This window comes from Neolamprologus multifasciatus, chromosome 14, assembly GCF_963576455.1.
Source record: "Neolamprologus multifasciatus chromosome 14, fNeoMul1.2, whole genome shotgun sequence".
Taxonomy (NCBI): domain Eukaryota; kingdom Metazoa; phylum Chordata; class Actinopteri; order Cichliformes; family Cichlidae; genus Neolamprologus; species Neolamprologus multifasciatus.
In genome coordinates this window covers 29,204,229-29,230,450 of record NC_140452.1, presented here as the reverse complement: position 1 = coordinate 29,230,450, position 26,222 = coordinate 29,204,229, and the positions used below count along the sequence as shown (strand labels likewise).

At 41.5% G+C, this 26,222-nt stretch overlaps 1 protein-coding gene across 2 annotated transcripts in view; it reads left to right on the top strand.

The window, feature by feature from the left end:
- pde2a (phosphodiesterase 2A) overlaps nt 1–26,222 on the top strand; it is a 178,380-nt gene that overhangs the window by 29,787 nt on the left and 122,371 nt on the right. Inside the window, exons 1-2 of one of the 2 annotated variants that reach the window (XM_085131269.1) lie at nt 24,588–24,756; nt 24,989–25,079. In XM_085131269.1, the coding sequence (XP_084987395.1) occupies nt 24,722–24,756; nt 24,989–25,079 (126 nt within the window). In that variant the 5' untranslated portion in view covers nt 24,588–24,721. Of the gene's footprint in view, nt 1–24,587; nt 24,757–24,988; nt 25,080–26,222 lie in introns of those variants that run through there. The other variant, XM_085131268.1, reaches the window with a different exon arrangement.

Below are 26,222 nucleotides of genomic sequence, written 5' to 3'. Positions count from 1 at the left end.
CACAAACAGCAAAGTGTTTGAAACTGAGCTGCTGAATTTCAGGCATAAGGTATTAGGTGGACACCTGCTCGACCAGTGAACTAAACTGGCGCCCAGAACTTCTATTTCGATTTGATTTAGAAATAAACTGAATTGAATTGAAGATAAAAAGTCACAGGTATTTTAACCCCTAGTGAGTTTGTCACGTAGGAGGTGGTTCTGAGAGTCGTTGACATTATGTCAGTCATTAGAGCTGCATCTGAAGTCCAGGTGCTTTCAGCTGAAATGCCACTGTGATGACCTGAGTGATGGAGAAGACGTTTGTTGAGGTTTTATGTCACTTACAGTAAGTTAGTGAGCTGTCATTAGGTATGTTATGTTCACTTAACCAGCTTCTCTTCTACCCTTGTACATAGTGAAACAGAGTGCATGTGTGCATCACGTTGATGAAAAATAAACGATAGATGTCTTACCGTAAGGATCGTACGGATATATGTCTGCATGCACCCTATCTCCTCCTTACCGGGTGGGCCGGTCTGAATGAAACTTTGCACAAACATCGTCACACAGAAAATGCAACGTTGCGTTCTCCATTTGTCTTTGTTTGTCATAGTCCACATACATCACCTGTACGTAACATAGCGGAATGACAAATTTAAAAAAGTGCTGCAGGCCTGGCAAAAAGCGGTAAATGGTAAAATCGCCTTTTTTGGGACCACTTTGCCCATCATTGACCCCCAGTGGTTTAGACCTTTTACTTGTTAGAGAAATATGTAAACCACCGCCCTGTGGAGAATATTTCATTTTAATGAATGTTTATGATTGTTTACTGTAGATTGCTGTACATTGAAGAGTAGATAAAAACTTAAAAGTCATATTGTTGCGCAGCCATAGTTTTCTTTGGCTCTCTGTCTTTCTTTATCAGTAGTGAATTCAGAGTGTGTTCAGAAGCTTGTCAGAGCTGCTACTTGATGTTTGCAGATGAGCTTTTACAGCTTCCACTGGTTGCATTAATGTAAGTCACTTCTAGATACGAATGTGTGATAAATAATGCTTAACATACTTATGGAGATGAAGTGGGAGAGGGGATTAAGGCAGGGACGTTTAAGGACGTGTGGATGCATAAGGTTAAGACGGCCAAGTGGAGTGAAGAAAGAGGGAAGAGGCAGCCTGTTAAACAGGAAATTAAGGAGAACCTTCAATCAGCCTGTTGCACAAGAACAGATTCACACACACACACACTTACAAGTCGATTTAAAAGCACATAAAATTACCAGCCACTTCATCAAATACACCTCGGTAGTACTGGGTTTAATTTAGTTTAGTGCCTTCAGGGCTGCCTTTAATTCTTCACGGTATACATTCAACAAGGAGCTGGAAACATTCCTTGGAGATTTTGGTCCATATTGACATGATAGCATCACACAGTTGCTGCAGATATGCTGGCTGCACATCCATGATCTGAATCTCCATTTCCACCACATCCCAAAGGTGCTGGTTTAAATTGATATCTGGTGACTGTGGAGGTCATTTGAGTGCATTATCCTGGTGGAAGCAGCCTTCAGAAGATGAGTACAGTACAAGGGATGGACAATACTCAGATAGGCTGTAGTGTGTAAATGATGATCAGTTGGTATTCCCACACGATTACACCACCACCATCTGTTGGCAGGATGGATCCATGCTTTCATGCCAAATTGTGACTCTACCATCTGAATATCACAGCAGAAATCGGGACTCAAACCAGGCAACATTTTTTCAATTCTGACCCCGTGTGAACCGTAGCATCAGTTTCCTGTTCTTAGCTGACACCAGTGCTCTTCTGCTGCTGCAGCCCATCTGCTTCACGGTTTGACCTGTAGTGTGCTCAGAGATGCTCTTCTGCGTACCTTGGTTTTAACAAGCAGTTTTCAGCTCATAGCAGTCTAGCCATTCTCATTTTCACCCAGAAACCTACTACTCACTGGGTATTTGCTTTGTTCCTCTGTAAACCTTAGAGATGGTTATGTGGGAAAATCCCAGTAGACTAGCCTGTTTGGCATCAACAGAAATACCACGTTCAAAGTCACTTAAATCACCTTTCTTTCCAATTCTGATGGTCAGTTTAATCATGAACAGCTCATCTTGACCATGTCTACATACCTAAAGGCACTGATTTGCTGATATTTGAATTATTCTATATTTATCCTAACAAGCAGATGTTTAAATCACTTCCTGTTTGGCTCGGTCTTCTGTGTGTGAATAAGGCTGTCAAAAGTGGGTTTAGTCATCCACAATTTTATATTTACCTCAATAAAATTAAAGTGTTCATAGCACACGGCCAAACCAGCCACCACATGCAGAGTCTATGCTGTGATTGTGTTATTAACCAAACCCATAATTTGAATCTTAAAAATGTGCCTGCTGGAAGTATGGGAGGAAATTATTCACCAATCAGTTGGATGCACTTCACATTTATCCCGGATGACCAAGTGGGAGCAGAGTGTTAAAGTGACTCACACACTTCCTGGAGTTTTCTAGTGGCCCATGAAAAGCTGAAAAGTGATTCATCTTGAAGTCACAATTCCCTATTCACCGAAACCCTGGACCTCTCACAGACATGATTTTTTTACTCCGATTGGAGCTCCCAGCTCAGCACACTGAACAGTGAGGGCAGCAGAGACTAGAGTGGATTGTCTGCTTATTGGATGGTCTCCTGTCTTCATGTGTCCTGGGGAAAGATAGTGGACCCCAAAAAATGCCCCTCGGTGTATTATCAGCGAGTGTGTGCATGTCGGAGAAGCATTAAGAGCTTTTAGTACTCAGTGAAAGGGGAAAAGGCCAATATTTATACTAGTCCTTTTACTATATGAATGAGTGTGTGAGCCACAGTTGGTGCCATCACAAACACTACTGTTAGGTTAGATACTCTCACAGTCTCATTTCTTCATATTTAGGAATGTAAAAATCACCGTTTTTGGGTTTTTCGTGTTTTGTTTTTTTTTACAATGCTCAATGTCAAATTAAGCAAAAACGTTGATAAACGTTTTTGTGGATATATAGCCTGTATTTTTTTTTTAAAAAAAGGCAAAGACTCATGTTTACAGTAAATTAGCAGTGAATCTCTTAAGCAGAATAACGATAACGGTATGCCGTTCTGCACTGCACTCACTGAGATGCATATATAAACAGAGCCAGGGTTTTGTGAACAAACTCAGCCACAACTGTCATTGTTTTGATCCTGCGAGATGCGCGTGAACAGCAGGGCTTCCTATCTGCAAAGTTGTACAATCTCAAATTGCCAGTCATTAGTTGTGTGCAAAGCAAGCACAGAATGGAGCAGCAAAATCCTTTGGATTTGATGTGCCTTGAAGTGACATGTTTTGACTCATCCTACTGTCAGCATTATAGAGAAGCTGTGGGTGTTACACTGATCCTAACCCATGTGTCAGACTAATGTTAAATCACTGCGCTGGGAAAAATTTTAAGCTAGTCCCATGCTGTATCTAAACAACTACAGTATACCGGTAACGCTGTTAGGCCACAAATTTTCCATTTGTTAATTATCTAGGATTTTCTTTTGCATCTGTTTTTGCACTTTCATGTTATCTCAAGAGTTTTTCCACTCTGTAGACACGCCTGCCTCTCAACTTGTCAGTCCTCGTAAGGGACGCACACAGATAATGTGTCTCGGAGCTCAGCTCAAAAAAAAGACAGACTTGCCTTGTCTTGAGTGGCAGACTCAAAGTAACTGGAGCAATTTAAAGAAAGTCACAGGAAAGTTTTTTGGGGTAGCAGTGGATTTAATCTTAAATGTTGTGGTTGCTCAAGTTTCCTTTTTGAATTATTTGAACAATAACTGTTCAATGTTCTTTTTGTTCTCTGACTTCTGTGCCCCATCTGTTTGACTGCTCGGGTCTTGTGTCTTACTTATAGTCACTTCCTGTTTAATTTGGTAATAGCATCCCTGGGCGCACCTGTTCTTCATTTCATTCCTGTGGTTGTCTCTGTTCCTGCCACATAGTTGCTCACCTCTTCCTCATTAGTTTCATCTCACATCGATTAGTCCTGTGTATTTGGAGTGCATTTCAAGTAAAAAAAACAACTCATTTTAATGGATTTGCAGATAGTTAAAAGTTTTGCAGTTAACAATGCATACATTTATTCTTTTTTGGAAATCTTTATGAATTTCTTTTTCAATTTTTCTTTTGGATTAATGACAGAGAAGTATTTTAACAACATATATTACTCAAAAATCGCATTTTTTACCACCTGAATGCCGTTTATTCCATCACTTTTTATATTTTTTTTCAGTTCTGTTTGATTGGTTTTAGTCAGTGATGTTATTGGTAATGTGTTTACTGAACACGATGAACTCACTTTTTGCACCTCAGAATTAATCCAGTTTTTTGCTGATTTCTCAAGCCAGCGGTCTCAGAAACAAAAAACAGTGCATGCACAACATTGTCGTCACTGCTACCGTGCTGAGCAGACTGAGGGAGGATTATTGGCATGCTGGATCCAGGCGCGCATGTCCAAGCTGTTGCAGCAGCCGTGCGTGTCCATGAGAGCGCAAACTCTGATCTGAGTGTTGTTGGTGGAAATCTGACTGGACAGAGGGACTGAGATGAGGTGCTCCAACCTGTACAGCACTCAGCCCTGCAGCTGTTTTGGCAGGACAATGCAAGCTCTCACACTGCCAGAGTTGTGCAGGCCTTTCTGAATCAGGAGCATATTCAGACACTTCCTTGGCCGGCATTTAGTCCCAGTATGTCTCTTATTGAACATGCCTGAGACATGCCCATTGTTCATCAGAAGCAGCTACAAGCAGTAAACACTGGGCAGCTGCGGGCTGCGCTCATCCAGGAACTGAGAGCAATTCCTCAACGACAGATCCGGACACTTGTGCAGTCTATGCACAGATGGGTGATTGCTTGCATCCAGTGCATCCAGTGGAGGCTATACCTCCACTTCTTTATTTTTTTCTGTGATTAGAATATTTGTAAGCTGCACTCTGTTTTAGTTTATGAATGCTTTAAGCAGGCACACATGAAGTGAATTTTATTGATTTGGCTTGTAAATTTCATAAGATACTAGGTGGAGCTGAGTTGTGTTTTCAGTTAGTCCTTATACTCCCTGGGGGCTGGGCAAGGCACACGCTGCACACGCTCGTTAGCTGATTATTCCCTAGTCACTGGCAACAGTTGTGTTGCTGTGATGGTAGGAAATCTAGTTGTTTTCATTTTTTATTTTCTTTTGTGACTTTTATGACTTGGTAACTAGGATGAATAATACTGGTCCTTTTTTATTTAGCAATAGTTATGGATTCTGATTTTGCGTCTTTCGTTTTGTTAGTCATTTTAGTTTAGTTAGATAGAAGCGGGAAGATTGTGTTCAGTCAGCTGTCTTTTGGCCTGTCTTTGTGTCTGATTTGTCTCCGTCTGCACCTTTTTGTTTCAGTCTTGCAACAAGAAGAAGCCAGAAAGGCAGAAAAGTGCTAAGTGGGAAAGTTTAAGAAGCATGTCTGAGTGAAACAGGGCAAAGGAGAGGAGAGAATTATGAGGAAGAAATGAGATGTGGAGAGAACGATAGAGGGAGAGAGAGGGTGATGGGATGATTTGAGGGAGAAAATGAGGAGAAAATGTGTTTTTAGCAGGAAGAAAAAAAGAGGAGGTTGTTATGACCATGTTACCATGGTGACAGCAGGTTTCTGTGAAGCCTCCCTGCTTGTCTCTTATTCTTGACCGCTGACTTTGATAAAGATGAAGGTGTTCATGGGAGCTGTCTGCTTTTTGTGTTTGTGTGTGTAACACAGACAGACAGAGAGAGAAGCAAAGTATGACCTTTGCAGCATACTGATGTTGTTTGCAACAGTGTGTGCGTGCGTGTATGTTTCGCTCCGTGTGTGTCTCAGTGTAATCACCCTTTCCATTCCTAAATATGCGCCTGCTGGCTGATAATGACAGCGTTCCCAGTGTGTGTCATAACTGGTATGTAGATGCCTAAAGGCTTGGGTGGGTTGTGCATTTTTTTTGTGTGAAAGCACCACTCTGTGTATTCATGTGTGCGATTGTGTACTCGAGCGGTGTCACCCTCTGGAAACAGGTGTTGCAACTGGGATGAGCAAGCTATTGCAGAGGGTCACGAAAGGCAGAGACAAATCATTTTCTAGAAATCCCATCAAGTACCGAAGAGGCGTCTAAGTGGAAACCGTGTTAACAACAGAAAATAGAATTGCAGGGAGAGAGAGAGGGACGGTGGGGTGGGGAGAGGAAAGAAAAGGGGAAGATGACGGGAGCGAAAAATTGAAAAGAAATTTATTTCGGTTTTTCTCAGCAGCGATGCGGAGATTGTACAAGCACTACTGACAGAGTGCTACAATGGCACACACACACACCGGGGTGCACCCTTATCCCCCCCCTCACTATCACACTTTGTTAGTACTTCAGTGGCGAGTGCTATGAGCCGGCCTTGGCTGCAGTAATCATGAGATAAAGTGTTTTAATCATGGAGCAGATTCACTCCTCTTATCCTTTAATCTCTGTGATGTGCAGGATTGCAAACGCCATCCTTAAACATAATCTGTGATAAACTGCTGAGGAGCAGATATGCTGTTTCTAAACTACTGTTATAACATAGTAGCTTCATATGAGTTATGCTTACGTCTTCTATAGCTACTTTGATCGAGTCAATATTTTAAACTAGATGTATGGTGAATTTGTTGAGCAGGGATTTGGTTGCTAGTTGCTAGAGATTGCTGGAAATCAGGGACAAAGAGCATTCTGGTTGCTGGCAGATCGCCTGCAGTTTGCATAGAAAACACCAATTTGTCTGCAAACAATTGCCAACTAACACTTGGTAGTGAAATCTGGAAAAAGTGTGATGCAAATCAGAATAGAAAATTTTTTGCTTCTGCACGTCATCAAATTTCAAAAGGGGCACCTTTTACTTTGAAGGTGAATGGTTGCAGACAAGTCTGCATCTTCCATATAAACTACAGGTGACCACTTACAGTGTTGTGCAGCGCTGTATTTGCAACAGTGACAGCAAGCACTTTTTCCCTAGAGACTGGTGTTTCTGGGGGTCACTAACCTGTCTCTCTGCTTTACTGGGGCTTTGGTAATCATTTCACAGTAACCAACCACCAACTGGTCAGGGATCATCCTTCGTCAGGCCATTTTACCATCATCTTTCCTTCCCTCCAGTGAAACAGTCATAAATCTCTCCTGCTATATGTTGAGGAGAGTGAACTCCAGCCTGCTGACTTACACTAATCTGCTACAGTCCCCTTTGAAGAAGACTGCACCTGTGCCCTTTTCGATCAGTTTGACTTTACTGTCTTGTGTGTCCGTGTTTCTTCTTCACTCACCTGTTGTCCCTCTGTCTGCATTTATACTCCACTCTGCATTTAAACATTAGCTATTATTAATCTCTGGTTCTCTTTTATAGTGTGCGTTTTGTCCTGTTTCCCTCACCTTGCCCCCAACCACAGCAGTTGGTCGCCCCTTGCTGAGCCTGGTTCTGCCTGAGGTTTCTTCCTGTCTAAAGGGAGTTTTTCCTCCCCACTGTCACCAAGTTCTTGCTCATGGGGGCATTCAACTGATTGTTGTTGTTTTGTTTTTTCTATTATTGTAGTGTCTCTATCTTACAATATAAAGCCCCTTGGGGAAACAGTTTTGATTTGGCGGTATATACATAAAACAAAATTGAATATGTTCATCCACAAGCGTGCACGCCAAACCCTGTCAAACACCCACACAGATGTGGTGCTGATCGCACGGTATCCTCTAAGTTAAAGACGTGTGCAGTGGTTCTGCAACCTGTTTTGAGCTCTGCTTGCTCTTCAGGAGGACCTTTTCTGCTTGTAGCTTGGTACTATATAGCACACCGACTGGTGAAGTGAAACCACCATTACTAAGAGAGTCCCTTTGATATATTTTTCAGTGCAGCAAGCATATCATGTGAGCGTAGCAGTAAACCTAACTAGTCTGAGCTGGTTTGCAGTATTTGTGCCCATTTATAACTTAATTGTCATCACTTTATGTCAAGATTTATGTTGTGCTATTATGGAAACATACTGACTGCAGTACAAGATGATCTAATTCCTCCACCTCAAGGGATGATTCAGATCAAGTGTTACTTATTATATGTTCTTTATGTTGATACCAACTTCCTGTCACAGAAGGTTTTCTACTGGAGTGAGTTTCTGCTGAGACTGCTGTTTCACACACGCACACACACACACACACACACACACACACACACACGCACCTAGCTGCACTCACATAATCTTACGCTAGAGTACTTCTGTCAGAGCACTGAGACGAAGCTAGTCAAGAGTTGTAAAGTGAATAGAGAGAAGATGAAATGTGAAAGGAAGAAAGGAAAAAATGAATGAAGAAAAAACGAAAGACAAAGAAAGGAAAAATAGTGCACTGTCAATCTGGCCTAGTTGGCACTGTAGCGTCTCAGTGGATTAGACTTCCTTCTTTCTTGCCTTTTTTTCCCTTTTCCTTTCTTTGTCTTATTTATCCTGTTTTTTTTGTTTTTGTTTTTTCTTGGGTAGGGGGTGGGGGGGCAGACTTGATGTTTAATTCTTACCCTCTTCAGACCTGACGTTTCCCTTTGAAATGGAAAGAATATGCTCATTGGTATTCCTTATAGAGATGTGTAAGTGTGCGTGTAGGAGAAGGAGAGAGGGAGAGAGGGAGAGAACACTTGTAAGACTTTGAAGTTTGTGTTTGGGAGGTGGAGTGATGTTGTAATTGATGCGGGGCATTCAGATGAAGTCAGCATAGAAGCCGCTCTTCATTTCCGCTCTGTAGCGGCGGCTTTATGATTACAGGACCCTTGAGAGAAATTGTCAAGAAAATTAAAAAAAAATTGGTTTCCATTTTGGTCTTCAGCCTTTATAAAGTGGAGGGAGCTGCACTGTCATCCCTGACAATAATCCAAGTGAGATGGAGAGCAGACATGCCCAGTGTGTTCAGTTGCAGTGCAAATTTACTTTAATGACAGCTGCTCAAGGTTACTTCCTCGTTCATATTTTGTTGAGTACACGCACAAAGATATAAGAAACAAGGAAAAACGAATGTCAAGAATAAAACCTAATATGGATGTGGAGCAGCTTATTGATGTTTTAAGATTTAATTTGCAACAAAACGATCCATCTACGTTGTATGTTGTTTATGTGTATGTCCACTTGAGGGCACTCTAACAGCAGCACAGATTTGCCTGTTACTGCAAACCTGCAGTAGGAAGACAGAAAAAAAATAATAATAAAAGGTCGACAGGATAATAGATAATAGAGGAGAGAAAAGGAAACTTTACAAGAAAAATATGTGAAGGAAGAGGAGGAGGAAGGAATAGGCCAAGTGAGAAAATATGAGGGAAGAGGAAAGAAGAGGCCAGAGAGGAACAAGGTCAAACATGTGTGATTATGGTCTGTTTTTATAGGTGAGGATGTTGATGGGAGGCCAGGGCACGTCATGTTTACGACATGAACGTGCAGGCCGAGTGTGTGTGTGGTGGCTGAAATTGCAATTGTGCATTCAGACCTGGATACTGCGTCTTTGTGTCGACCCGCTGACTGCTCCATTTCTGTTGTGCTCAAACTAATTCGTCCTTCCTCCTTCAGCGGCTGCTTGCATTCATCTTTCATTACTCTCCCTCCTGTCCACTCAGCTGGGCCTTCATCTCTGCTGGTTTAACAAAAATGTATTTACCCTGACTATAACAACAGATTTGAATTTAGCAGTTTTCACTAAACACTAACAGTTTAGTGAAAAAATAATAACAGCAATTTCCTAAATTTTAATACATTTAAATAATTAATCATTTACAAGACAGATGTGCTGATATTTTTGGTGTGGAACCAAAAAGAAAGTTACATTAATTTATTATTAATTTAAAATATTTTTTGCATTCAGCTCACAATGAATTTGTGCCATTTGCCTGGAAAGAATGAGTGAAAGGTTTTTGCTTTTGATGCTGTCACATTACAGCAGGAACTTTTTATATGGTTTGTATATTTTTATATGGTGGACACATATGACAACTGCCAAATCAAAAGCACGTAAAGAAACTAATGACACAGCTAATAACTAATGAAGTTATCTGCCTCTTAAATTGCTTCACAATAAATACAAATTAATTAAGGCAAAAAGGGATATCTATAGAAAATTGCCTCTGTTCATGTTATATTATTGGATTTGATTTGTTTGAAATGTGTGTATCTATGTGTATATTTAGTAAGGCATTATTTACCCTTATTTCCATGTGTTGCGTCCTCTATACATGATAAACACAGAAGTAGGTTAATAGACCTTGTGTGTATATTTAATGTGTTTTTATACAATCCCCAAATTATATCATATTATTGACTATTTTCTTTATCCTCTTTTTGGAACTTTTGGTCTTCTATACATTTCAGGCTTGTTATTATAAAACCACAAAATGCGATTGCGAAACGTTGGCATCAAAATCTACTAAGAGAGCTGGTGTGATTCAGGAGAAAAGCAGCTGAGCATCTGCTTACACTACCACTGCTTCACCCGAGCTGCCATAAACCTATTCGCAGTTAGGTTACACACCCAGACAACATCCTGGTTTCATCCCTCTTCATCTGGAGTGCTGTAAAATCTCCTGCATCGCTATTTCAGATGTAAAAAGAACTCAACCAAAGTCCCACCTGATGTTTTTGCACATTATCTTGCACATAACTGTGCCATCTTTGTGTGTGTTAATTGCACAAAGCACATCAAATAAACAACACGACTTCAAAACTTCTAAATGACAATAACAAGTCGTTAAAAAAAAAACTGCAGATGATACAGTTGGAAAGTATTCTTTCCCTTATGCCCAACTGGTCGCGGCAGATGGCCTCCGCTCCCTGAGCCTGGTTGTGTCAGAGGTTTCTTCCTGTTAGCTATTAGCTATTAGCTATTATTAATCTGTGGTTCTCTTCCACACTGTGTGTTTTGTCCTGTTTCCCTCACCTAGTTGTCACAGTAGTTGGCCGCTCCTTGGTGAGCCTGGTTCTGCTAGAGGTTTTTTCCCACTGTCACCAAATTGCTTGCTCATAGAGGGAGTCGTCTAATTGTTGGGTTTCTCTTTTTTCTCTGTATTTTCATCTTTACCTTACAGTATAAACCATCTTCAGGCAACTGTTGTTGTTATTTGGGGCTATATGAATTGAAATGAATTGAAAGTGTCTGCATTAATAACTGTAGTAAAGTCTCTGAGACAAACCCCATGCTTGTTAAAGGCACATAGACCAGAGCAATGCCAATCAATGTATCACAGGAATTGGAGCAATGATGCACAGGACTTCTCCAACATGCTCCCCTTCAGCATCCACTAATGAACTGTCTGTACTGACTGTAGTCTTGGTAACTTGTGCTGCAGTGTACTCTGTGTTATTAGCTCAATTAGTGAGCAGTATTTTTCTGAATATACGATTATTCTCTTTCATAACTTTTTTATATAAATGTTGTTCTTGAGCATGGTTGCGTTCACCTGTTCGGGGTAAGTGCGCGCGTTATAGTCCACTTCAGCATCCACTTCGGCATTGTGCACGCCAGCGTCGGTGCATTCACCGCTTCATTATAGAGAGGAAATTGTGGGTATAAATTGTTCTGTGATTTTTGCACCTCAGGAAGATGGGATGCCATAGCAACAAATCGGAGTCCGCGTGGCTGTTTCGTGTGCGCACACACATCATCTTTTGCCATTACCATTTGTAGCATCCATTCAATCTGTTCAGCACCATGTCGTCTCTGCTGTGTTCTCATTTGATGGAGAAAAAAAGACAAAAATGGGACGTGCAGGTAAAGATTTAGCTGGATATTTTCCATCTGATCTGTCTGGCTGCTGCCAGCGCATGCACATGCGAATGTTTGCAAATACCCTGGTACAAATATGATGCATGTTACGCAGAAATCTTCAGGCTGCATTGCCAAACACATCGACTTCACGGGGAAGCGTGCAGCAGCTGGACTTTGTCGCCCCCACACCTCATTAGTTGTTTATAAGGATTGTGCAAAGAAAGTTAAAAAGAAGAAGAAAAAGATGTGTGAGAGGGCGGACGATGAAGTTTTGTTGGTTTGCTGCAATGTTCCCGTGTCTTCTTTTCTCACCCCTGCTTGACTCCTTCAATCAATTATTTTTTACTTTCTGTCTATAGTTGTTGCTGCTGCTGCTGCTGCAGTGTTTTGCTTTTCTCCATTTCTGTCTCTCGCTCTATTGCTCTCTCCCTCTCTCCCTCTCTCCCTCTCTCAGATGCACTCTGGTTGTTTTCTGATTCCCTTTCTTTTAACCTTGCTCTGACCATTTTCACACAGTTGGAGAGCTTCCACAGCATTTACTTACTTTGCAGTTTACACCACACTCTGTATGTTTTTAAAGCTCAAGTCAGCAAGCATGTAAAGACAACTGTATTTCATCTGCGATATCTTCTAACTTCTAACTGATTCTGGTATTACCGCGGGCGATATAACTGACACGGATGATCCACCTCAACTGTGAATGTCCTATTAGCAGGTTTGGCGCCTTCCTTCCATCTCTTTGCTTCCTTCTTGATCTCGCTGTCTTCTGCCTCTTCCCTATCCTCTGAGCTTTATCACTAATCCCTAACCCTGCTTACTACTTCACGTCTGACATGAGCAGCAATAACCAACTACTGAAGGAAGGAAATGGGTGTGTGAGTCCGAGTGTCTGTGTGAGTGCCTCAACACTGCTGAGCAGCACATCAGGAAGGAAGCAGTTAGCTATGACACACATAAACATAGACACAAACACCTATTTTAATCCACGTTTTATGGTGACACTGTTTCTTGGGGACTTTGTTTCTGGAAAAAACCCCACTCTGAAAGTCAAGTAGGTTATTACTAGAAACGTTCATTTTAGTGTAGATAGTCTTTCATATACAGTACTGTGCAAAAGTCTTGAGGCACCCTTATTTCTTTATATTCTACTAAGAAAATGGAAAATAGCATTTGAAACATGTGGAAACATACATGGAAATGCAGTATATAAGGAAAAAATCACCATTTGCACAATTCTAAGGTGCTTGTAAGGCCACCTTTGCTATGACCTGAGACTAATTAAAGAGTAATTTCTTTAAGCAGTCTTCAGGAATAGCTCTCCAGACTTCTTAAAGCTCACTCAAAGCTCTCCTTTGGATGTCACACACTGCTCCAGTAAAGTTGAGGTCCGGGCTCTGGGGAGACCAATCCACTACTGATTGTGTTCCACTGTGTGTTTTTCTAACCAGGTATGTTTTTACTGCTTTGGCAGCGTGTTTGGGATCATTGAGCCTCCACCATGTTTTCTAGATGGGTGTAGACACTCACTGTTGTACCTCTCGCCTGACCTCCTCTATACACACTCATGATTACAAATTTAGATTAATCACTCCACAAGACTTGTTGTCACTGATTTTCAGTCCAGTTCTTGTGTAATTTGGCATACCCTGGACTTTTCTTCCTGTTTCCCTTCCTTAAGAATAGCTTCTTGACAGCCACCCTTCCACTGAGACCATTTCTGATGAGGCTTCAGTGAACAATAGGCGGATCGGTTGAAGACTCGGGTACATCGCCTAACCCTGTATTAACATTTATAGCTGAACACATGAATTCTTAGCAGAAATAAGGAAACACTTATTGTAATTGGAAAGGTTTCTGCAGAAGTCCAGATCCTATTCAGCCCGGCCCTTACAGCCCTTGAAGCACAGTAAACATAGAGAACATAGAGAAACAGCAAAGGGAGTTTCACACTCCTAAAACTCTTCTCATATCTTATAAATGGCTCCTGTAAATGATGTATGTATTCATTACTAACAAAGCCAGTTACAGCCCTTTACGGTGAGAGCAGAAAGCCACATCACAGACAACTACAAACACCAGCACTCTGCGCTCATCACCTGTGAGACTGAATCAATTGCATGCTGCCTTTTGTTGCAGCTTCTGATTTCTTCAAAACCACCCAAGTTACAATTAGCGCAAACCGACGGGCCACACAAAAAACATTTAGTGGAAATCACTGAGCATTCATTGATTCCAGCTTCTCAAATGTCATTAGCTGTTTTGTTGTGTGTTGTACGTAATTGTAGTTGGGAAATCTTTAGACCTACAAAACAAACAAAAGTCTTCTCCTGGGCACTCGGACATTTTAACTAATGTTCTTTTTTTCTTTTGCAATTTGGGGGTTTTGGACACTGGGACACACTGGCTTGTTTTCAACTGAAATTTATTTTCTTTGACTTTTTACAGAGGAAAAAATAAAGAAACCTAGAAAGTTTAACAAATGTAGCATCTGTTCTAGAATCCGGGTTAAGGTTGCGGTGGCTCAACAGCCTCTCAAAGCTGCAGAATTCCCTGACCCCAGCAACCTCCTCTAGCTCATCCGGAGGGACTGAGACATTCCCAAGCCATTCGAGAGATATAATCTCTCCAGCGAGTCCTGTCTCTGCCCTGGGGCTTCCCCAGTAGGACATGCCCGGAATACCTCACCAAGGGGGCGTGCAGGAGGTATCCTAGGCATGATGCCCGAACTACCTCACCTGGCTCCTTATGATGTGGAGGATTTGGCTCTACTCCAAGCCAGTTCCAAACTTACTGTCACTTACTAATTTATCATCACTTCCATAGAGTGTTTAAACCCACCAAAGTGCTGGCTTTGCCTGCACCAATAAGAAGCTATTGTTGTTGCTGTAAATCCAGTTGAAGCCTCTGTCCATTAGCCGTGAGTGACAGCGACCTTAATATGGACCAAAGGATCAGTTAAGAAGTGCAAGAAACAATTACAGACACAGAGTCAGACATCGGCTTGGGGTCAGTCCAGCTCTTATGTAAAGGTCACTGAAGTCATGGCATTTTGATCAAAGAACGAAATCCAGAGAACAAAGCATAGTCTGTGTCCAGTCTGTTGCTGAAAGCCCGAGAAAATTGTCTCCTTCTGCACCATCTCCCGTCCAAAAACTACTCCCTGACAGTTTTATCATTATTCAACATGCCATGCACAACAAATTGGCGGTTTTGCAGCACGGCAGAGCCGCTCTCAATATTGCACCCTGAAGATTCGTTTCGAGTGTTTAATCACTTACAAAGCAAATTTATTTTAAAGAGGGAAAGAAAGAGAAGAAGAAAGAAACAAAGGAAGAAGCTGAATTTCATACAGGCTACGTGTTGAACAGCCTGCAATTTCACCAGCAGTGAAGTATCAATCAGTTCGGCTTAGAAGCAAACTCAGAAATGATTCAATTAAGCAGCTGCTCTCGTCTGTTTATATACCTTGTACTTGCTAGGTGAAATGTATTTCTCAGATAAGTATACAGCATAATTAGCTCTTACAGGGTCGGGTTATTGTGCTGCACACGAGGTAGGATTTCCAAACAGCACAAGCCTATACAGAGATTTCTATAGAGCAGTAAGGTCTCCTTTCCTCTCCTCTTTCTTTCTTTTTTTCCATTTTCATCATCCTCTCATCTGCCTGTACTCAGTTAGGAGACAGCGCATGTTGGTATGGAAACTGGCTTATAAACCTTTCAGGTTGCCAACGTACTAACTCACATAGCAACCACCAAGCAACCTCTCAAAATTTTGCTTTGCGATTTTTGATGAACAGAAGTCAGAAAGGTTTGTTATTTATGCTGTTTGGATTCTGCTGGCCGTGACACAACGCACAGCTCCACTGTTCACACAAAGAGCTTTGGATTTGTAAGGTGCTGTGACCGTTTCAGTGAAATAATGACTCCCACAACATCGGGCTCGAAACTGACTGGTGTATAAAATGAAGCGAACCGAGCATTGTTTGAAAAATCAGTCACAGTCATATTAAGACCTTTGCGTATGAGACACTTTGATCAAACTGTAAAAAAACAAGAGGCCTGCATCTTGAGAAGTGAAAGAGGGTTTGAATCAGAGGAGTGTGGTGAATACATGCTGTACAAAGGTGAAATACGTGCATGTGTGTTTTCTGCGCTTTTTTTCCTCATCCCGGTTGCAGCATTATTGCAGTTTTGTGCGTTCAAATTCATTGTTTGCCAGAGCTATGCCTCGCAGAGGAGACTCGCGTTGACAAAGGCACTGCAGTGTTGAAACACGTTATCAATACAAACAGAGCAGCTCGCCCTCAAGTGCATGTGTGATCGCCTGCGTGACTTTCCAAAGGAGGGCGTGTCGTTGTTGCCTTCCTGCTGTTGTTTTACTGCTTGTTTTGTTTAAGGAAATTAGTTATGAGTAAAAATAAGTTTAAGTAATTTTCACACACATGCTCAGACATACACCTCCCTCTAAGCTGTTAGTCGCACGCTACTTGGAGTATTTCTTTAAACCGAGCAACTTCACTGTAATGGGAGGTGACAGTGTTTCAGTACAGGAATCGCACCAGTATAAATGCCCACAGACAGAGTGATTAAAGGTTTGCACATTGCTCTGTAATGGCTTTGCAGTGAAGAAAAATCGGTGGGTGCTTCATGATCATATTGAGTATTTTAGCATGTGGTGACCAATAGCAAATAGTTGTGGTAAACAGTTCAGCCCAGAGGTTGAGGGTCGTGCACGCTCAGTGTTTCGTTTACAAGTACAGGTCGCACGTTGAGAGGCAGTCTGGTCCGACTCCGAATGACTGCAATTACTAGTCTGCAAATAGCTGCTGTCTAATTTATAAACGCAGACTGATTGCCAGAACATTGCAGCCGGTCTGGGTCAGTTTGCACTGATCAGCACAGTTTGTCTGCAGTACCTCTCATTGGAATAGGGGACTCAACTCAAGTGGTTGCAACTGGCTTTATTTTTTTATTTTTATTTATTATTTTATTATTTTGGTTAAATTCCTATATATATATATATATATATATATATATATATATATATATATATATATATATATATATATATATATATATATATACATATATATATATACATATATATATATATATAAATGAACCTATATAATTTTGTAGTTGAATTACTGTCCTGCAAAAACTACACTGATCAGGCACAGCATTATGATCTCTGACAGGAATAACACTGATTATCTCGTTGTCATGGCACATGTTAGTTGATGAGCTGTATCAGTGACCGAGTGAACATTTTGTCCTCAAAGCTGATGTGTTAGAAGCAGGAAAAATGGGCAGGTGTAAGGATTTGAAGAAGTCTGACAAGAGCCAAAATGTAATGGCTAGATGACTGGGTCAGATCATCTCCAAAACTGCGGCTCTGCAGTTCCCAGTCTGCAGTGATCAGTATCTAGCTAAGAAATGAACAGTGGTGAACCAGCGACAGGGTCATGGGCGGCCAAGGCTCAGTGATGGATGTTGGGAACGATGGCTGATCTCTGTATCCAAAAGACAAGCTACTGCAGCTCAAACTGCTGAAAAAGTTCATGCTGGTTCTGATAGAAATGTGTGAGAATACACAGTGCATCCCAGTTTGTTGTGTACTGGGCTGCAGAGCTGCACACTAATCAGGATTCCTATGCTGACCTCTGTCCACCATCAACAATGAGCACAGGAGCATCAGAACTGGACCTACTTTGATGAATCACATTGTCTTTTATTTCATGTGGCCGGTTGAGCATGTGTGAGTGTTGCTTATCTGGGGATCACCTGGCACCAGGATGCATTATGGGAAGAAGGTAAAATTCAGTGTGATGCTTTGTTCTGCAGGGAAACCTCAGGTTCTACCATCCATGTGGATGTTACTTTGACAAATACCACGTACACTGTAAAACACTACTCCCTGATGGCTGTGGCCTCTTTCAGCAGGATAATGTGCCACAAAGCAGAAATGGTCCAGGAATAGTTTGAGGAGCACAACAATGAGTTTGAGGTGTTGACTTGGCCTCCAAAATCTCCAGTTCCTCAATCTAATTGAGCAACTGTGGGATGTGCTGAACAAGCAAGTCTGATCCGTGGAGGCCCCACCTCCACTGGTGCCAGATACCAGAAGACCCATTCTGGGGTCTTGTGGAGCATATGCCTAAATGTGCTATTTTAGCAGCAAAAGGGGGGCCGGCACAACATTAGGCAGGTGGTCATAATATTATACCTGATTGTGCCTATAGCTATTTTTGGAGAAATTTCTGTGCGTGTAGGAGTGAGATTTGCAGATTTCACAGATTTATCACAGATAGTTGTCAGCTTTACTGCATTCAGTTACAAACCATTCGCAGACTCACTCCTGCTTAATGCCATTGTCAAGAGTCAAGACTAGAGATGGACCGATCCGATATTACGTATCGGTATCGGTCCGATACTGACCCAAATTACTGGATCGGATATCTGCGAGAAATAAAAAATGTAATCCGATCCATTAAATATCAAAAAAGCACCTCACAAAACTTGCTACACGGCGTAACTCGGCTCGTAACCGTAGCACATTGCAGCAGTATGCATCACGTGATAGAGTGGCTGCGTGTATTTGTAGCCTCGCTACCAAACCAGCATTTCATCTCCGAGGAAGTTATCCCAGAGAGAAGTAAAGCAAGTGTGTAAGTTCATCTCTGAATGTTTGTAAAGCATTCCCACGTTAAGCAACAACAACAGATATATGGAGCGACTGCCTCTTCTCTCTCTCTCCTGCTGCTACTTCAATCGTGAAACTGCTTAATGATCAGCTGATCGGCTAAGTCCGTCTCTCTTCTTAGTTTTTGGCCCACTTCTCACCAGAAAGAGGAAACCAGCGGCTGAACAACAGCAGCACTATTAAGCTTGATAAGCTGTTGTTAGAATTTATTTAATATTACTTTCTACACCAGGATCTTTTTCTACGTAGCTGACGGCTGGTAACTGTGCAGGGGCGGATCTAGCAAAGTTTAGCCAGGGGGGCCGATAGGGCATGAACAGGGAAAAGGGGGCACAAAGACATACTTTTCATTCTTATTCTCATTTAAAATGTCGAGCTTTTAATAAATAATTATCTGACTCTTACACCCAAAGTTTTAATCTGATGTAAAATATATAGAAGTCCATTACTGTATATAGTAACTTTAAGTCTAATATACCCTAGTAAGCAATACTACTTTTTCCTTTGGGAAAGTACCATCTGTGCAGTCTGCAATTCTGTTGAAGAAAGATGTTGAATCTATTTAATTATTCTTGAAAAATAATTTATTTCTGTGCATTTTTCCCCCTGCATCAAATTAAATTTGATTACATCGATTAAGCATCATGAGGTAGAGGGTGGTTCCCTATTTTTTTTTTTGCTGGGAGTTTGCAACCCTATTAGTTAGGTTGCTTAATATTTCTGCTAAGTACTCTTTAAAATACCAGAATAGGAAGGATTGAGTAGGTTTAAGTTTATTAGATTGATCAGTATTGCTGAACTATGAAATATTTTGGGTGCAGTGTATTTTTTACATACAGGTTTAACAGAATAGCTTTAGTGTTGTTATTTATTTAAACTTGAGTATAAACTTATACAAAATGCAGCAAGATATTAAAAAAAAACGTTTTATTGATTAAAAAACACACTATATCGGATTCATATCGGTATCGGCAGATATCCAAATTTATGATATCGGTATCGGTATCGGACATAAAAAAGCGGTATCGTGCCATCTCTAGTCAAGACATTTCATTGCTGAAATTCGTTGTGTAAAGTCTCGGTAATTTTTGAGGTGCCTTGGCCTCTAAGCTTTTTTTCCTAGTGCGACTGTGACCTTATTATTAACTCATGTAGACAGACTTGCCTTCTCCATCCTGCAGTTTGTGCATTTATTACTCTATTTATTTATTACTTTTATGTGTTATTTATTTATATGTCCTGTTTGCGGTTTGTCATCCCACTGTGCCGCTGACACTGTGGCTGCCACCGTCTGACCCTGGTTCTGCAGGAGTGTTTCTTCCTTTTAAAAGCAGGTTCTTGTTACCCACTGTCAACCAGGGGTTGGTCGCTTTAATCAATAACTGGGTGTCTGACAATTTACTAATAGGTTCCATGATGGATTGTTTCAGCACTGTGTGCAAAGCTAAGGTAAAACATTGTGCATTACATGAAGTATGACTGCTATTGTGCACAATAAGTTGTCTTTGTGAGGTGGTTCAGATCCATTTGAGTTTTATCAGCCTTATCTAACAATCTTATATTCCCACTATGAGCATGATCAAGTAATTCCTCTCTTTGTCCTTACCTGCTCCACACACAGTAGAAACACTTCTCCGAATGCACTTTACTCATCAAGCGGAGCACATCCCATCTTGAAAAAGGAATCGCTATTGTTTTCCAGAAAAGAGTCAAGTTGCACAGCCCCCCCTTTCAAGCTTTGATGGAGGTCTAAAAGGAAAGTAAGACAAAACAGGGCTGATTTTGGAGAAATCTCCATTGAAAATGAATCCTTTCATTTACATTCCAGTGATATTCTCAGAGAAAAACAAATAGTGAAATGTCAGTACAGTTGTAAATAGCTGTAATCTACCAGCTGTAAGGCTGTTATCAGTCTTTAATCACAGGGTGCTATAATATGTACATAAAACTGCATAAAGACTGCCCTGTAATTAGCATCGTAATGATACAGTTAAATAGAGAGATAAACATAACAAAACATAAATACATCATTGTCTTAACTCTGTTTGGCTCAGTCGCATCGGAGAGGGCGCTGCTAGTGTGGAAGATGTGTGTGTGTGTGTGTGTGTGTGTGTGTGTGTGTGTGTGTGTGTGTGTGTGTGTGTGTGTGTGTGTGCATCAGGATGCTGTTAACATATCTCCACCATTATGTAGATTAGCCCTATTCCCCTGAGTGCAGCTTTACTGTTTAGTGCTTTCAATCACTCAAAGAGAGTCTGGACAAAAGCGAAGTCTGGATTTCAGCATATACACACTTCCAATCACAGTTTTTTAATAGACATTATATAAATCTCATACATTCACATATATGTTTTATTCATAAAGACAATACACAACTATTAGAGCGCGGTTACTGGCTGGATCATCATCCGATCCCGTGTTCACTGATTACTAATTATGGCCCTTCACATTGGATTCAGGCTGCCAGAGTTTGTGTGTGTGTGTGTTTGTTTTATAGGTCTGTGTGTGAGAAAGAGCAGTGGGTGGGTTCACGGGGTGGGTTTGTGTGTTGATTGCGTTTGAGCAGCCCTGGTTTTAATCAGGAACAAGAGATCAATATTCTCTTCAGCTGTACTATGGCAGCAGTAACGTGGAGAATTGTGTTTCCGCGTGCGTGCATGTGTGTGCATGTGTGTAAAAGGTAATCTAGATCACCGAGTCCACGGCAGATGAAGAGAGACAGTCTTTGAGGAGAATTCGCTTTGAACTAACCCATTTTGAGGTGTGTGTTTGTAGTTCTGCTTGTGTTTCTGAGTATATGTAAGGGCCTGCTCTCCGGCCTCTGTGAGTGTGTGCCATACAGAGCTGATGATATGAACTGTGTGCTGTGCTGATTATGTCTTTGTGTCTTGCAGCTATTAGCCAACACAACACAGTCGATACAGTCTGAGCTTGTGCTGTACTGGAATAACCCTTCACTGTTTACAAAACAGGCCGTCGCTGGGTTTGATATTAGAGCATTTTATATCCGAGCACTCTCCCCTCAACATAACCCCATGAGCCAGGGCTTAACCTCTGACTGCCTGTGAACTCTATAAGTTCTTAAAAGGATTCAACTGGGTTTGGTTCTTAAATTCAGTGTAGTGATAAATTCATAAAATAGCACGTGCCATTGATTATTTGTCCAGCATGAGCTTGTACATTAAAGCAAAAGTACTACTCAAAGACAGATAGCCATTGCTCTACACTCTATGTGATTTTGTATGAATGCTTAACCTTCCTGAATTTATTTCAGACAATTTCAGCCTTCAGTGAACACATCACAACAGTGCTTAGTTTTGATTGTTTTTCCAAACAATTACCATTATCTTTCCCGAGTCAGGCCAATTTTCAGCATTTGAACCGAAGCTGCTTACTTCATTTGAATCGGTCCGCCGTAATCCCACACTGTGGCTGTCTGTCTGTGATAGCTTCAAATCTGTACTCTCTGTACTCAGTTAAGTGGCCTAGCTGTTAGCAAACTATCATGCAAATACCTACAATGTATTAAACATAACAAGAATTACCAGCAGAGTGTTGACTTGATACGACTGCTTAAGAAGAGCATCCGCTAACATGTGATGTGACTTTGTAAGCGTGCCTAGCCATGGTTTGTTGTGAGTTTGCTTGACTTGCATTAGACAGACTCCTTTTAGTCTGTTTGACAGCTTCATGCTAAATGTCCTGTCGCTGTCAGCATCGCTCTAGACTCCGACATGATAAATCTGTCGGCTGATTAAAAGCATCGAGCTCCGGTGGTGTGTGACTGTGTTTCTGCTAAGCTGGTTTTTCGGATAAATTAGGGTTCCTCCTGCTTTTGATTTTCAGGATTTATTTTCAAAGATTTTATTCTGTTTTATTTAGACTTAAGAAAATTTCATCAATAATAAATGCGGGTGTGAAAAAATGAAAGGGCCAATGATGTAATTGAATCTTTTTTTAAATACTTCTAGACACCGTGGGGAGTTTTAAATGATTCTTCATCGATTTTTATTGCCTTTGAAACTGTGTGCGATGGTAGGAGACCCAAGTAACACCAAAGCAATCTCACTTTTCTTCTCCTGTTGCTATATCATAAAAACTGTAGCCTGAAGGTTTGTGCACAAAGATTTCCTTTATCAGGTCACGTGATATGATTAAATGTTCCAGAACAGCAACCAAATTTAGCAAATTTGTTTGCTTAAAAACAAAATAAGACTTTATCAAAAACCAGAGGATGTTGTCAGATATATTTTAATTATCTATGCTTGTTACTCTTGCATCAAAAGTCTTTCCACATCTGACTTCGCTGACATGAATTTTCATGAATTTACAAATATCTGCAAATAAGTTATTTTAAGTGGTTCCACAAATAACCTGATGTTTTGGGGTTATTTTTTTTTGGGGGGGGGGGGGGGGTTCTAAAGTCTACACAGATGTCAAGGAAAAGGGATGGTGAACTTTTAAACCAGAATGTGTAACACAGTCCTGTAGAGTGAGAAGTGTGCCGATATTCAACGACAAAGGTGACGTGCAGAACTATAGTAACTGCAGAGAACTAATGCTGACGAGTCATCTTATGAACAACTGGGAGAGCGATATTGAAGCTTAGTTAAGAATAGAGATGATGATAACTGAGCTGCAGTATGGCGTCATGCTGAGAAGGATCACTACAGATGTGATGTTTGCTTTGAGAGTGTTAATGGAGAGGTATAGAGAAAGTAGGGAGCAGGTGGAAGAGAGCCTGGAGAGGTGGAGGTATACGCTGGAGAGAAGAGGAATGAAAATCAGTGGAAGGAAGGCAGAATACATGTGTGCGAATAAGAGGAAGAGAGGTGGAAAAGTGAAGGTGCAAGCGGTAGAGACAGTGAAGCTAGATAAATTTTAAATACTTGGGATCAGCCATCCAAAGCAACGGACAGTGCACAAGAGAGGTGAAGACGAGAGTCCAGGCAGGGTGAATTGGGTGGAGACAACTGTCAGGGGTGATGGGAGACAGAAGAAGCAGCAAGAGTGAAAGGGAAGGTTTACATGATGGTAGTGAGACATGCTATGATGTACGGTTTGGACAGTTACTGGGGCAGAGCTGGAGGTGGCTCATTGGGAGTGACCTGGATGGAAGAGAATGAGGACATCAGAGGAACAGCTTAAGTCGAGCAGTTTGGAGACGAGGTTAGAGAGGGAAGGCTGAGATGGTTTGGACATGTGCAGAGGAGCAACGGTGGCAATGTTGGACAGATGAAGTTTCCAGACAGAAGGAAAAGAGGAAGACTGCAGAGTAAGCTTCATGGATGTAGTGAAGGAGGACATGCAGAAGTTTGGTGTGACAGAGGAGGATGATGGGGACAGGGTGAGATGGAGCCAGATGTCCAATAAGGTTGTGGATGGATGGATGACACAAACACATTTCTGACCATAACAAAAATACTGGATTAATTTTTTTTTTAAAGGTCAAAGGTCAGCTTCAGTGTGACATGACACTGTGCAAATAGGAAATAAATCTATACAGAAGGTGAGCTTGTGATTACATTTCTGAGTTCGGTAAACACTGGCTGCTGATTTTAGAGATCTTCTGTGATGCTCGGTTGATGACGTTAGGAATGCATCCATGTTTTAGAATTTGTCGCTTCTTTGTAGCCACAGCAACATTTGAAGCATGCCTGCAGTTTTGTTCCATTAGAATTGGCTTGTGAGCAAATACAGGGAGTTTTATTCTGTCTTGGCGAACTGACAAACCAACAAAAAGCAAGAAAACACAGGTAACAAAGCCAAGTAAAATCAGTTTAACCTGACATTTTATCACTATATATATGTTCTTATATATATTTATATATAAGAACATGTTGGCAGAAGCAAACGACAAAACCGAGATGGTAATTCTCTTTCTTTTTTTGAAGTCGGTCCATTATGTATGTCTTTATAACAGTGTTCCCTTCAGCGTACATACTGACAGTAGAGAGGTGAATCATGGGGAGGGTTTGAGGGAGGCGGTAAGACCCAGAGGAGGAACATAGAAAGAGAAAAAGAGAGAGAGAGAGAGAGCATGAGAGAGAGGTGGGAGGAGAGAGGAGGAGGGACTGTGTTCACTCTCAGCTCTATGCATTGCAGCTCGTGGAGTTAGCGCGCCAGTGTGCGTCTCAGCCTGCCAGCGCGAGCGTGTGCTTCGGTACTTCGCCGTGTGCGCGAATGTGTGTGTGACTCCGGCGCTCTCTCTGCGTACGACAGGTGGAGATGACATGACTGCGCTTGAGAGGAAGAAAGGAAAGGACCTGTAAGGACTTCACAAACACATTCACCTACATTCCCTCACACACACCTTTAAATTCCTGCACTCCTCAGATGTAGGAAGAGATAAATTGTTGTGTCTAGGAGTGTGTGTGTGAATGGAAATGCTCCTTTGCCAGCAGCTTATCACTTAAAGTCTGACAGCTGGCGTGCGCAGAGGACAACTCAAACACGCAGACACACACAGAGGTCCTCACTGCTGTTTTTGATCCCTACAGACGTGGTCAGCAAGTGTTCCTGCGTCCTGACGAGAGTTCAGCTCCAGCCCTGAGTGCCAGACAGTCCACCACGCTGTCCGAACAACTCCAGGTAGGATCACCTCTCTTCTCTTCTCTTCTCTTCCAGTTCTAAACAACAATACTGATTTTTTTAAGCATTGTCCTCCAACTTTCCGGTTTTCCCAATATAAAATCTTATCATCCCTTTCTTTGACCTCCCTTTAACACACACATCTGTCGTCCCCCCTCTCTCTCTTTTTTTGACCCTCTCTATTTATTTATTTATTTATTTATTTGTTTTTTTTGGGGGGGGGGGTGCTAATGATGGCTTTTTGTCTGTGGAGGGTAAGTTTCAGCTCCTGTTGCTGTTCCTGTTCTCTCTTTTTCTGTTGATTGAGTCACTGAGAGGCTTATTACTTCTCTGGATGTGTGTGTGTGTGTGTGTGTGTGTGTGTGTGTGTGTGTGTGTGTGTGTGTGTGTGTGTGTGTGTGTGAGAGAGAGAGAGAGAGAGAGAGAGAGAGAGAGAGAGAGTGAGTGAGGGGGAGGTTGGGTGGGGGGATAAGGGATGGAAAGATGAAACATAAAGCAGCTATAAACATGAAAGGTAGGAAATTAAAGACAGTGCCTTTTTTCAATGGAAGATGAGCCCTGTGCACTGTAGTCTCTGTTCACTTGTGGTGTGCTTGTTTGCACGTGTGTGTGGGTGTGTGTCTGTGTGTCTGTGTTTGTGTCTGTGTTTATTTTAGGCTAACAGTTAAATTGCCGCTGTTTGTTCTTGCGTCCCCAGATCAACAAGCCTCGTGTTGTTTCATCTTTCCTACTTCCCCCTGCATCCTGTCGTCCCTACTGCTCCTTATTTTGCATTTGTATGATTTATGACACGCAGATGCATAAAATCTAAAATTGCTACCCTCTGTTATATTCACATGTCCCGTCAAGCATAGTGTCGTGAGTGAAATTAAAAAAAGGAAAAAAAGAAAGAAAGTTTGATTGGCTGCCAGTGTTGACATGTTGTGCTCAGATTCAATTACCTAGATACAGTATATGCTCACAGGGGTGCAGGTGCATGTGCAGTGTCACACACGCGGGTTAGGTGATAAACATAAAGAAATGCTTTATCCGTGTCGGTGACATGTTGGACACCTACACATGGGTCTGAAAAATCCACTGTGGTGACCCGACACTTTTTGTCCACATGTTGCTTCATGTAAAAAACATTACTACCTTTTGTGT